General features: G+C 69.9%; 1 protein-coding gene across 5 annotated transcripts in view; it reads right to left on the reverse strand.

Moving 5' to 3' along the window:
• LOC142818686 (START domain-containing protein 10-like) overlaps positions 1 to 12,602 on the reverse strand; it is a 175,853-nt gene that overhangs the window by 10,687 nt on the left and 152,564 nt on the right. Inside the window, exons 1-2 of one of the 5 annotated variants that reach the window (XM_075900007.1) lie at positions 9,220 to 10,381; positions 6,264 to 6,369 (exon numbers count right to left, since the gene is read on the reverse strand). The exons of 1 other annotated variant lie outside the window; for it this stretch is intronic. In XM_075900007.1, coding sequence (XP_075756122.1) covers positions 6,264 to 6,269 — 6 coding nt within the window. In that variant the 5' untranslated portion in view covers positions 6,270 to 6,369; positions 9,220 to 10,381. Of the gene's footprint in view, positions 1 to 6,263; positions 8,563 to 9,219; positions 10,382 to 12,602 lie in introns of those variants that run through there. 3 more of the 5 variants (XM_075900008.1, XM_075900006.1, XM_075900009.1) reach the window with 3 other exon arrangements.

Genomic DNA, 12,602 nt, shown 5'->3' on the forward strand with positions numbered 1-12,602 from the left:
CCAACGCGCCGTCACAGCCCCAGCTCCGGCGGTGCTAAGCTGGGCCTGGGAGAGCAGCCGGGAACCCGAGAGCGGGTGCATTATTGATGAGCCCCGGCCCGGCGCCGGCGCGCTCTGCCCCATTGGTGGCTGCGGTTTGATGAGGTGCCGAGCACCTGTCAGGTAACTGGAGCCGGCCCTTTGTGCAGCCGCCATTGTCCCTGCGGCTCGTCCGAGCCCCGTGGGCCCCTCGCATTGCAGAGCAGATACCCGGGCCTGCGCTGGTGACACAGGACCCTCGCCTCTCCTCCCGCGCCGGCGCTGGGCCTCGCAGCCTGACTGCCCCTGCACCGCCCCGCCTCTCCTCCCGCGCCGGCGCTGGGCCTCGCAGCCTGACTGCCCCTGCACCGCCCCGCCTCTCCTCCCGCGCCGGCGCTGGGCCTCGCAGCCTGACTGCCCCCGCACCGCCCCGCCTCTCCTCCCGCGCTGGCGCTGGGCCTCGCACCCTGCCGACTGCCCCTGCACCGCCCCGCCTCTCCTCCCGCGCCGGCGCTGGGCCTCGCACCCTGCCGACTGCCCCTGCACCGCCCCGCCTCTCCTCCCGCGCCGGCGCTGGGCCTCGCACCCTGCCGACTGCCCCTGCACCGCCCCGCCTCTCCTCCCGCGCCGGCGCTGGGCCTCGCACCCTGCCGACTGCCCCTGCACCGCCCCGCCTCTCCTCCCGCGCCGGCGCTGGGCCTCGCAGCCTGACTGCCCCTGCACCGCCCCGCCTCTCCTCCCGCGCCGGCGCTGGGCCTCGCACCCTGCCGACTGCCCCTGCACCGCCCCGCCTCTCCTCCCGCGCCGGCGCTGGGCCTCGCACCCTGCCGACTGCCCCTGCACCGCCCCGCCTCCCCTCCCGCGCCGGCGCTGGGCCTCGCAGCCTGACTGCCCCTGCACCGCCCCGCCTCTCCTCCTGCGCCGGCGCTGGGCCTCGCACCCTGCCGACTGCCCCCGCACCGCCCCGCCTCTCCTCCCGCGCCGGCGCTGGGCCTCGCAGCCTGACTGCCCCTGCACCGCCCCGCCTCTCCTCCCGCGCCGGCGCTGGGCCTCGCACCCTGCCGACTGCCCCTGCACCGCCCCGCCTCTCCTCCCGCGCCGGCGCTGGGCCTCGCACCCTGCCGACTGCCCCTGCACCGCCCCGCCTCTCCTCCCGCGCCGGCGCTGAGCCTCGCAGCCTGACTGCCCCTGCACCGCCCCGCCTCTCCTCCCGCGCCGGCGCTGGGCCTCGCACCCTGCCGACTGCCCCTGCACCGCCCCGCCTCTCCTCCCGCGCCGGCGCTGGGCCTCGCACCCTGCCGACTGCCCCTGCACCGCCCCGCCTCTCCTCCCGCGCCGGCGCTGGGCCTCGCACCCTGCCGACTGCCCCCGCACCGCCCCGCCTCTCCTCCCGCGCCGGCGCTGGGCCTCGCACCCTGCCGACTGCCCCCGCACCGCCCCGCCTCTCCTCCCGCGCCGGCGCTGGGCCTCGCACCCTGCCGACTGCCCCTGCACCGCCCCGCCTCTCCTCCCGCGCCGGCGCTGGGCCTCGCCGCCTGACTGCCCCCGCACCGCCCCGCCTCTCCTCCCGCGCCGGCGCTGGGCCTCGCACCCTGCCGACTGCCCCTGCACCGCCCCGCCTCTCCTCCCGCGCCGGCGCTGGGCCTCGCAGCCTGACTGCCCCCGCACCGCCCCGCCTCTCCTCCCGCGCCGGCGCTGGGCCTCGCAGCCTGACTGCCCCCGCACCGCCCCGCCTCTCCTCCCGCGCCGACGCTGGGCCTCGCAGCCTGACTGCCCCTGCACCGCCCCGCCTCTCCTCCCGCGCCGGCGCTGGGCCTCGCAGCCTGACTGCCCCTGCACCGCCCCGCCTCTCCTCCCGTGCCGGCGCTGGGCCTCGCAGCCTGCCGACTGCCCCTGCACCGCCCCGCCTCTCCTCCCGCGCCGGCGCTGGGCCTCGCAGCCTGCCGACTGCCCCTGCACCGCCCCGCCTCTCCTCCCGCGCCGGCGCTGGGCCTCGCAGCCTGCCGACTGCCCCTGCACCGCCCCGCCTCTCCTCCCGCACCGGCGCTGGGCCTCGCAGCCTAACTGCCCCTGCACCGCCCCGCCTCTCCTCCCGCGCCGGCGCTGGGCCTCGCAGCCTGACTGCCCCTGCACCGCCCCGCCTCTCCTCCCGCGCCGGCGCTGGGCCTCGCAGCCTGACTGCCCCTGCACCGCCCCGCCTCTCCTCCCGCGCCGGCGCTGGGCCTCGCAGCCTGCCGACTGCCCCTGCACCGCCCCGCCTCTCCTCCCGCGCCGGCGCTGGGCCTCGCAGCCTGACTGCCCCTGCACCGCCCCGCCTCTCCTCCCGCGCCGGCGCTGGGCCTCGCACCCTGCCGACTGCCCCTGCACCGCCCCGCCTCTCCTCCCGCGCCGGCGCTGGGCCTCGCAGCCTGACTGCCCCCGCACCGCCCCGCCTCTCCTCCCGCGCCGGCGCTGGGCCTCGCAGCCTGACTGCCCCTGCACCGCCCCGCCTCTCCTCCCGTGCCGGCGCTGGGCCTCGCAGCCTGCCGACTGCCCCTGCACCGCCCCGCCTCTCCTCCCGCGCCGGCGCTGGGCCTCGCAGCCTGCCGACTGCCCCTGCACCGCCCCGCCTCTCCTCCCGCGCCGGCGCTGGGCCTCGCAGCCTGCCGACTGCCCCTGCACCGCCCCGCCTCTCCTCCCGCACCGGCGCTGGGCCTCGCAGCCTGACTGCCCCTGCACCGCCCCGCCTCTCCTCCCGCGCCGGCGCTGGGCCTCGCAGCCTGACTGCCCCTGCACCGCCCCGCCTCTCCTCCCGCGCCGGCGCTGGGCCTCGCAGCCTGACTGCCCCTGCACCGCCCCGCCTCTCCTCCCGCGCCGGCGCTGGGCCTCGCACCCTGCCGACTGCCCCTGCACCGCCCCGCCTCTCCTCCCGCGCCGGCGCTGGGCCTCGCAGCCTGACTGCCCCTGCACCGCCCCGCCTCTCCTCCCGCGCCGGCGCTGGGCCTCGCAGCCTGCTGACTGCCCCTGCACCGCCCCGCCTCTCCTCCCGCGCCGGCGCTGGGCCTCGCAGCCTGCTGACTGCCCCTGCACCGCCCCGCCTCTCCTCCCGCGCCGGCGCTGGGCCTCGCAGCCTGCTGACTGCCCCTGCACCGCCCCGCCTCTCCTCCCGCGCCGGCGCTGGGCCTCGCAGCCTGCCGACTGCCCCTGCACCGCCCCGCCTCTCCTCCCGCGCCGGCGCTGGGCCTCGCAGCCTGACTGCCCCTGCACCGCCCCGCCTCTCCTCCCGCGCCGGCGCTGGGCCTCGCAGCCTGACTGCCCCTGCACCGCCCCGCCTCTCCTCCCGCGCCGGCGCTGGGCCTCGCAGCCTGACTGCCCCTGCACCGCCCCGCCTCTCCTCCCGCGCCGGCGCTGGGCCTCGCAGCCTGACTGCCCTTGCACCGCCCCGCCTCTCCTCCCGCGCCGGCGCTGGGCCTCGCAGCCTGACTGCCCCTGCACCGCCCCGCCTCTCCTCCCGCGCCGGCGCTGGGCCTCGCAGCCTGACTGCCCCTGCACCGCCCCGCCTCTCCTCCCGCGCCGGCGCTGGGCCTCGCACGCTGCCGACTGCCCCTGCACCGCCCCGCCTCTCCTCCCGCGCCGGCGCTGGGCCTCGCAGCCTGACTGCCCCTGCACCGCCCCGCCTCTCCTCCCGCGCCGGCGCTGGGCCTCGCACCCTGCCGACTGCCCCTGCACCGCCCCGCCTCTCCTCCCGCGCCGGCGCTGGGCCTCGCCGCCCGCTGACTGCCCCTGCACCGCCCCGCCTCTCCTCCCGCGCCGGCGCTGGGCCTCGCAGCCTGCTGACTGCCCCTGCACCGCCCCGCCTCTCCTCCCGCGCCGGCGCTGGGCCTCGCAGCCTCCTGACGGCCCCAGCACCGCCACCCTGGGCTCTGCTGGGCCCCCCCTCCGGCTGGCCTGCCTGCAGCAGGGGCCAGAGAGGCGCCCATGGTGCACTGGGCCACCCAAGCTGCGCTGTAGCACTGAGCAGCCAGCCCCGTTTTGCCCAGGCCCTTTGAGAACCGGCTCCCAGGCCGTGCCCTGCAGGTCCGGTGGTTCCCTTGCCCGGCCTCAGGCTGCTCAGCCAGAGTTCTAGGAGCAAGGACGTTCTGCTTTCAGCTGGTCCCCGCAGCTTCCGGGGGCGACGGGGCGGCCGAGTGCCCCTGCGGGCTCGGTGGAGCTAGCACCCCAGGCTGTCCCGTTCCGCAGGGCTCCAGTGGCAGCCCCTTTGCATCTGCGCCCAGAACTGTTTGACATCCCACAACCCCTGTCCAGACTGGGAACAGCACTGGGGGCTGGGTGAACCCCCAAGGCATCCAATTCCTCATGGGAGAAACCCACTGTGACGGCGCGTTGGGGGTCCCCCGTCTCCTGCACCCCGAAATGGCACAAACAGACTGCACCAGCCGGTGGAATTGAGGGTGGTTTATTGCTCCTCCAGCACAGCGCAGCACAGATGTAATCTGGTTACAGGAACTGGGGCTAAGAGGTCTCAGTGCCCCCTTGAGATAGGGGAGTCCCAGCCCCCTCCCCAGCTCCTTATTCCCTGCCTTCCAGACAGGAACTAACTAACCCTCTTCCAGCCCTGCCCCCCAGCCAGGGCAGCATCCACCTTCCTTTGTTCCTCTCCATGGGGGGTGTCTGGCCACTGGTTCAACAAGTTTGGCATTACCTCTGCCTAGTGAGGCTTTCCCTGCTGGGTCTTGCTCCAGACAGCAGGGGTCACCACATCCCAGCAAGTACCCCCACTACGTCACACCCACCACTTGGCCAACGATGTACCTGAGACACCAGCAGCATCTGCGTCCTCTGCATGGGTGCCCTCCACGCCCCACGGTCTCCTCCCCCATGCCAGCCACCACCAAACCTGCCAGCTCCCCAACATGCGCCTGCACCACATCCGTTCCCAGGACCCCACAACCAGCCTCAGCAAGGGAGCCCTGTGGCACCACAGATCACTGCTCGTACCTTCAGGACCGTTACCATCCTGCACGCGCCACAAAAGCAGCCACCTGCAGCCTGGCCGTTCCCGCAGACCATGTTCAGTGGCAGGAACCCTACTCTCAAGCCGCCCTCCCCGAGGGAAAGCAGGGTGTGCCACGGAACGGGCCACAGAGAACCTGCTGCAGCGTGGGAAAAAGGAAACCAGCCACGCCCATTCATCGATGGCCATCCCGCAACGGGCCCCAGGCTGGGCATCGCTGGGCAGTCGCAGCCACGCTCAGTGGCAATGCCAGGGTGGCACCTCCCGACGGGAGGGCTGCTGACTACTCCCTGCTTCTAAGAAAGGGGGGAAGCGCCATCCAGGAAGCTACAGGCCTGGTAGTTTGACCTCACCCGCATGCAAGGCCTTGGGGCACGTTTTGAAAGAGGGGCACTAAGGGCCAAACCAGGCCAGATCTCACGCCACATCCGCCGGCGCTCCTTGCCAAAGAGGATGGGTTTTAGACCTAGTCCACCTGGCCTTCAGCAGGGCCTGTGGTGCAGCTCCGCCCAGGACAGTGTAGTTACGCTGGAAGAGCTGGGGCGGATAGGAGAGGGGGCTAGAGATCTGGTGAAAGGGGAGACCTACAATGGGGCCTGCAGAGGGGGGGAGCGGCCAGGCCGGAGTCTAGTGGGGCTCCTCAGTCTTAGCACACTCGGATTGAAGTTTCACCGTGGCTGTGGCCCAAGGGGGGCGTGGGCCATGACGCTGTGGCTGACAATGTGCCGGAGATCTGGGCAGCCCCGTAAACTGGAGCTGCAGGGATGGGATGAGACCAGCCCAAGGCCCTGCAGGCAGGGACCCTCGGGGAGCCACTGGAAGGGACGGAGCAGGGCGACGGGGGCTCCTGGCGGGTCATGGGACGTCTGCGCTGCCCAAGTGACGCCACCGGGGACCGGCCAGCGCAGTCCTGGGGAGGCCCTGCCGGTTAGGACAGAGGAGCGCTAACACGAGGCTGGCGGAGCGTATCCGCACGGCTGGGTGCAGGAGCCAAAGCCGAGGCCAACGGGCAGGTGCAGAAACCGGCGGCTCGGCAATCAGAGGACTCAGGCCAGAAGGCACCGTCACGGCCATGTCATCATCACAGGCCCCAGTGACAGCTGCTGGCCGAGTTACGGGAGCCCACCGCTGACACCAGCGTGCACCCGCAAGTGGCCGCGGCGAGACCAGGCAAGCGCACTGCTCTCAAAGGGATACCCCCCCACCCAGGCTCTCCTCTCTGAGCGAGGAGGCCCCCGCGCCGGGCTCTTACCTTCATTTTCTGCACGGTCCGGCTCTCGCCCGGCACCTGGCTCCACACGGTCACCCCGCCCTTGCTGTACTGGCTGCACCAGCCCTCCTGGCTCTCACACTGGGCCCTGAAGGAGCTGAAGTCAGAGTCATCCGGGATATAAACCGTCTCCCCTCCTCTCGACATGGAGACGGGCTTTGCGGGCCCCGGGCCGTAGCCACCAGGGTCAGGACAGGACGGGTCTCGGCCTGGCTTGCGCCAAGATTGCCAGCGGCTGTCCTGGCTCTGCTCAGCTACGCTGTGCTGCCTCCCTGCCCTCCTCCCCCTGCTGCCCTGGCCCCCCGAAGCCCAGAGCCCACCTCTGCCCTGGCAGGAGCTGTGGGCTGGCCCGGCGCTGGGCAGAGGAGGTTCTGCTCAGCAGCTGTGGGGAGCTCAGATGCCGGCTCAGCTCTGCAGCCCGGTGTCCTGTTCCCCTGCTCCTCTATTATTCAGCAGGTAACTTCATCCCAGTGTCTCGGCCCCCCGCTCTGGGCTGGGCTGAGTCGCGGAAGGGCCGGGAACAGCAGCTCAGGCCAGGGCGGGGCAGGCAATGCCAGATGGGACCCAAGAGCCTTAGTCCACGAAGGCTTCAGCACCAGGTAGCAGCAGCACCCGCCGAGCCATAAGGCCAGAGCGTGGCTGTGAATGTGCACGCTGTCCGGGAGAGAACCATCAGCCGGGGCACCTGCCTGGACCGTCCCCAGCGGGGTGGGGAGAGCCAGGTCGGTGCCCCGGCCCAGGGACTGTCTCCGTCGGGCAGGGGAGAGCCAGGCTGGCGCCCCGGCCTGGGGACCGTCCCCGGCGGGCTGGGGAGAGCCAGGCCGGCGCCCCGGCCAAGGGACTGTCTCCAGTGGGCCAGGCAGAACCAGGCTGGCGCCCCAGCCTAAGGACTGTTCCCAGCGGGTAGGGGAGAGCCAGGCCAGTGTCCCAGCCCAGGAACTGTCCCCAGTGGGCTGGGGAGAACCAGGCTGGTGCCCCAGCCAAGAGGGTGGAGGGCTACCGCCCGAGCGAGGCCTGAGCACGGCCATGCCAAAGCTAACGGCTGGTTCGTTTGCACCGATGACGGATGGAGCCAGTAAACGAGCGTGTGGGGGGTGAAACTGGCCGGGGGCAGCAGCCTCAGAGCCCGGTTCCGCCTGGCCGACGGCAGAGACCTGGGGGCGGCTGCAGAGCAGCAAAGGGTCGCTTGGCGCCGGCGTGGAGCAGCATGGCGCTCTTGGCAGCCCGGTGCCGGGCTCCGCACCAGGCTGGGACACTCCAAATGGCTCCGGAATGCGAGGGCCAACATCCTATGGGCTTGCGCTGCCCGGGAGAGGGCGGGGCAGGGCTGGACTAAGGGGTCCCTGTCCTGAGTCCTTCGCGCTGTACCATGGCCACCGGAAGGCAAAGCCGAGGGTCGGTGGCTGCTGCCTACCCGATCAGGCAGCCAAGTCAGAGCCGGCTCCGCCTCGCTCACCAGCCAGAGCGTCTCCTGTGCAGCGCCGCAGCCATGACACAACGACCCAGCCTTCCCGCGCCAGCCCTGCCTTCCCAGGGGCGGGCGTTTGCTTCCAGCCAGTGCAGCGTCCTTGCCCCGGGACAGGCGCGCACCTGCCACTCTGCCGCCGCCCAGGCACCGGGCATCCCAGCCGAGCAGCCTCCACCGAGCCGGGCCTGATGCCGAGTGTCTCCGGGCCCTCCCTCCGCCGTCCCACTGCGGCCTGGGAGCGAGCGCAGGCCAAGCCCCCAGCCTGGTCCTGTCACAGGGAGCCTCCAGCTCCCCAGCTGCAAACAGCCTGGCTCTGCTCAGCCCTCCGGGAGCCTCCTTTCTACAGCCCAGCTGGAGTGTTACTGACAGGGTGCCAGGCTCCGGTTTGCTACCGCAGAGCCCGGTGTTTGCGCCCTCTGGCCGGCAGAAAAGCCCAGACAATACGGACACGTGCCACGTGCCACGTGGGTATCTTCTGAAGTCTGGCAGGGGCTGGGTGACTGGGGGGGGCCGCGATCGGTGCTGGGAGCCCTGTGGTCACGTGCAAAAGCTGGGGGGAGGAGTAGGGCGGGGGACCGGGAATCCCAGCCACTCCCCCCGCCCGACTTCTGCACCCAGCCAGAGGGTCCCAGCACCAATCACGGCCCCGCCGCCCAGCTGGGAGCCTCTGGTTGCTGCAGAAGCCGGGCGGGAGGAGTAGCTCCCAGCCCCTCACCCCTGACCCTTGCTCCAGTGCCCTCCACTCCCAGCCTGCTGCCCTGAGCCCCCTTCCTTACTCCAGAGCCCCCCAACTCCCAGCCCCCTACCCCTCACCCCCCCTTGCTCCAGTGCCCCCCCACTCCCAGCCACCTACCCCTCACCCCCCTTGCTCCAGTGCCCCCCCACTCCCAGCCACCTACCCCTCACCCCCCTTGCTCCAGTGCCCCCCCACTCCCACCCACCTACCCCTCACCCCCCTTGCTCCAGTGCCCTCCCACTCCCACCCACCTACCCCTCACCCCCCTTGCTCCAGTGCCCTCCACTCCCACCCACCTACCCCTCACCCCCCTTGCTCCAGTGCCCTCCCACTCCCAGCCCCCTACCCTTCACCCCCCTTGCTCCAGTGCCCCCCCACTCCCAGCCCCCTACCCCTCACCCCCCTTGCTCCAGTGCCCCCCCACTCCCAGCCACCTACCCCTCACCCCCCTTGCTCCAGTGCCCTCCCACTCCCAGCCACCTACCCCTCACCCCCCTTGCTCCAGTGCCCTCCACTCCCACCCACCTACCCCTCACCCCCCTTGCTCCAGTGCCCTCCCACTCCCAGCCCCCTACCCTTCACCCCCCCTTGCTCCAGTGCCCCCCCACTCCGAGCACGCTGCCCTGAGCCCCCCTCCCCCTGCGCTGAGGAAGCGGAGGGTGCAGGAAAAGCAGCCCCAGCATGTTCTGACCCCTTGTGGACACTGGTGAGCCTGCACGTGTGACTGTTCTCACCTCCTCCTCGCTGCGCACCGACGGACCCGCCTGGGGGCCCCTTTGGGCTGTCTCTGTCCAGGGCCTGGCTGGTTCTCTGGGGCGCAGATGACTTGTCCCTTGGGCTCGCCTCATAGTTGACTCCCTCCTTCGCTCAGCCAAGATCCAGTCTCTGCGCGGTTCCCTCTCTCTCCGGGACTCCCGTTCACACCCGGACTGGCTCTCCGTGAACTCATCCGCCAGCCTCCCGGCCTCCTGGGGGTTCTCTGGTCTTCTGTCCTTGAGCCACAGCCTCAGTTTGGGTGGGCACGCTTCATAGAACTGCTCCATCATGAACAGCTTGAGCAGCTCCTCTGCGGCCTGGGCTCCGACTCCAGACACCCACTTGCGGCAGTATTGCGCCAGGCGGGAGGCCAGGTCCACATAGGTCTCCCGTGGCCCTTTCTGTACCCCCCGGAACTTCTTCCTGTACATCTCGGGGGTCAGCCCGAACTTGTGCAGCAGGGCCTCCTTGACTCGGTTGTAATCCCCTGGCTGTAGGTCCTCCAGCTGACTGAGCACTCGGGCCGCCTCCTGGTTCAGTGCGGGGATGAGCTCCTGCAGCCAGTCAGCTGGGGGGACCCGTTGCAGTCCACAGGCCCTCTCAAAGGAGCTGAGGAACCCGTCAATGTCGCCCATGTCCTTCAATTGGGCCACCACGAGCCTCTCCAAGTGCCTGGCAGTCCCGGGACCCTGGGGCCCATCCACTCTTGGCACATGTAACGGCACGTTGGGGTCCTCCACCTCCTGCACCCCCGAAAGGGCATGAACAGATTCCACCAGCCGGTAGAATAGAGGGAGTTTATTGCCTCTCCAGGATACAGCACAGATGTCACCAGTTTACAGGGCAGGCCTAGGATGCCTCAGCCCCCCTTGATATGCGGGGGGGGGTCCAGCTTCTAAACCCCCCAGCCTGGTAGTGAGGCTGCTGTGACGTAGTGGGGGTACTTGCTGGGCTGTGGTGACCCCTGCTGTCTGGAGCAAGACCCAGCAGGGAAAACCTCGCTAGGCAGAGGTAATGCCAAACTTGTTGAACCAGTGGCCAGACACCCCCCATGGAGAGGAACAAAGGAAGGTGGATGCTGCCCTGACTGGGGGGCAGGGCTGCAAGGGAATTTAGTTAGTTACTGTGGAAGAGCATGGAGGAGAGCCTGGGAGAAGGGGCTGGAGTTTAGGGGCCCAGTCTCCCCCATCTCAAGGGGGCCTGAGGCATCCTAGCCCAGTTCCTGTGACCAGATTACATCTGTGCTGTGCTGTGCTGGAGGAGCAATAAACCACCCTCAATTCCACTGGCTGGTACAGTCTGTTTGTGCCATTTCGGGGTGCAGGAGACGGGGAACCCCCAACGCGCCGTCACACTGGTGTCAGAAGTGGGATGCACTGCACCCCGTGGATGGAGCTTCCAGCGGCAAGCGACAAGGCGCAGTAGAAGCAAGAGCCCTGGAGCCAGGCGTGCTGGAGACAGAGCGAAGCGGTTCCTGGGAATCGTGGGGCGCTGCAGCACTAGACTGGGGAGTCTGCACCGAGGGGCCCAGCGGGCAGATGGCCTACGCCCGACTCTTGAAGGCAGAGCTGGTGGGGCTGTGCAGAGAGAGGAGCTTGCCTGTGCAGAAAGCAACCAAGGCCCAGCGGATTACCCAGCTGGAAGATAATGACCAGCCACAGGGCCAGGATCTTGTCCCCAGGGGAAGCAGCCAGACCCCCCCTGAGAGTGTGTCAGGCTCAGAGAGGGGGAGGAGCGCTGGAACCCAACGGAGAGAGGAGACAGCGTCTCCCGGGAGGCCTGCAAGCCGTAGCCCATCTAGGGCAGGGGCCAGCCCAGCGGAGCTGCGGCGGCTGGAGATCCAGCTGCGGATCAGGGAATTGGAAGTAGAGGACCGAGAGAAGGAGCGCCAGGACCGAGAGAGGGAGCGCCAAGATCGAGAGAAGGAGCGCCAAGATCGAGAGAGGCAGCGACAGCATGAGCTGGCCATGGCAGAGCGGAGAACCGGCGGGGCACCGGCTGCGCCAAGTGCGGATGGGCCCCAGGGTCCCAGGACTGCCAGACGCTTGGAGAGGCTCGTGGTGGCCCAACTGAAGGACATGGGCGACATAGATGGGTTCCTCAGCTCCTTTGAGAGGGCCTGTGGACTGCAACGGGTCCCCCCAGCTGACTGGCTGCAGGAGCTCATCCCCGCACTGAACCAGGAGGCGGCCGGAGTGCTCAGTCAGCTGGAGGACCTACAGCCAGGGGATTACAACCGAGTCAAGGAGGCCCTGCTGCACAAGTTCGGGCTGACCCCCGAGATGTACAGGAAGAAGTTCCGGGGGGTACAGAAAGGGCCACGGGAGACCTATGTGGACCTGGCCTCCCGCCTGGCGCAATACTGCCGCAAGTGGGTGTCTGGAGTCGGAGCCCAGACCGCAAAGGAGCTGCTCAAGCTGGTCATGATGGAGCAGTTCTATGAAGCGTGCCCACCCAAACTGAGGCTGTGGCTCAAGGACCGGAGACCAGAGAACCCCCAGAAGGCCGGGAGACTGGCGGATGAGTTCACGGAGAGCTGGTCCGGGTGTGAACGGGAGTCCCGGAGAGAGAGGGAACCGCGCAGAGACCGGATCTCGGCTGAGCGACGGAGGGAGTCAACTACGGGGCGAGACCAAGGAACAGGTCGTCTGTGCCCCAGAGAACCAGCCAGGGCCTGGACAGAGACAGCCCAAAGCCTAACTTGCCATCGCTGTGGGCAAAAAGGCCACAAGAGGGCTCAGTGCACCAGGTCCCAGGACCGGGGACTTTCCAGGGTTAACTGGCTGGGGCAGGAGGAAGGGCAGGCTGCCCCAGAGGCAGGGGCTGGCTGGCAAACCTCAGCTCAGAGAGAGGGGAAGGATGCTCAGTGCACCTCCCCTGGGAGGTCTGATTCTCAGGAGGCGGATTTCTCCGTGTACCGGGTGGGGGCAGGACGGCCCCTGCGGAGCGAGTGCCTCATACCCCTGGAGGTGGATGGTAGGAAGGTGACAGGCTTCTGGGACACGGGGGCGGAGGTGACTCTGGCCCGATCCGACATAGTGGCCCCGGAGCGGATACTACCCCATGCGCAGCTGACCCTGAAGGGCATAGACGGGTCCCCGTTTAAGGTGCCTGCAGCCAGGGTTCATCTGAAATGGGGGGCCAAGGAGGGCCTCAAGGAAGTGGGGGTGCACCCGCACTTGCCCACCGAGGTGCTGATGGGGAATGACCTAGAGGAGTGGCCCCATGAATCCCAGAGGGCTCTAGTCACTACCCGGAGCCAGAGCCAGCGGGGGGCTGACAACGTGGGTCCAGGGAAGGACTCCTGGCAGCGTCCTTAGGGTCCCATCCCAGTGGACACGGGGTCCAGCCAGGCTGGGAC

Source organism: Pelodiscus sinensis, chromosome 17, assembly GCF_049634645.1.
Source record: "Pelodiscus sinensis isolate JC-2024 chromosome 17, ASM4963464v1, whole genome shotgun sequence".
In the NCBI taxonomy this organism is placed as follows: domain Eukaryota; kingdom Metazoa; phylum Chordata; order Testudines; family Trionychidae; genus Pelodiscus; species Pelodiscus sinensis.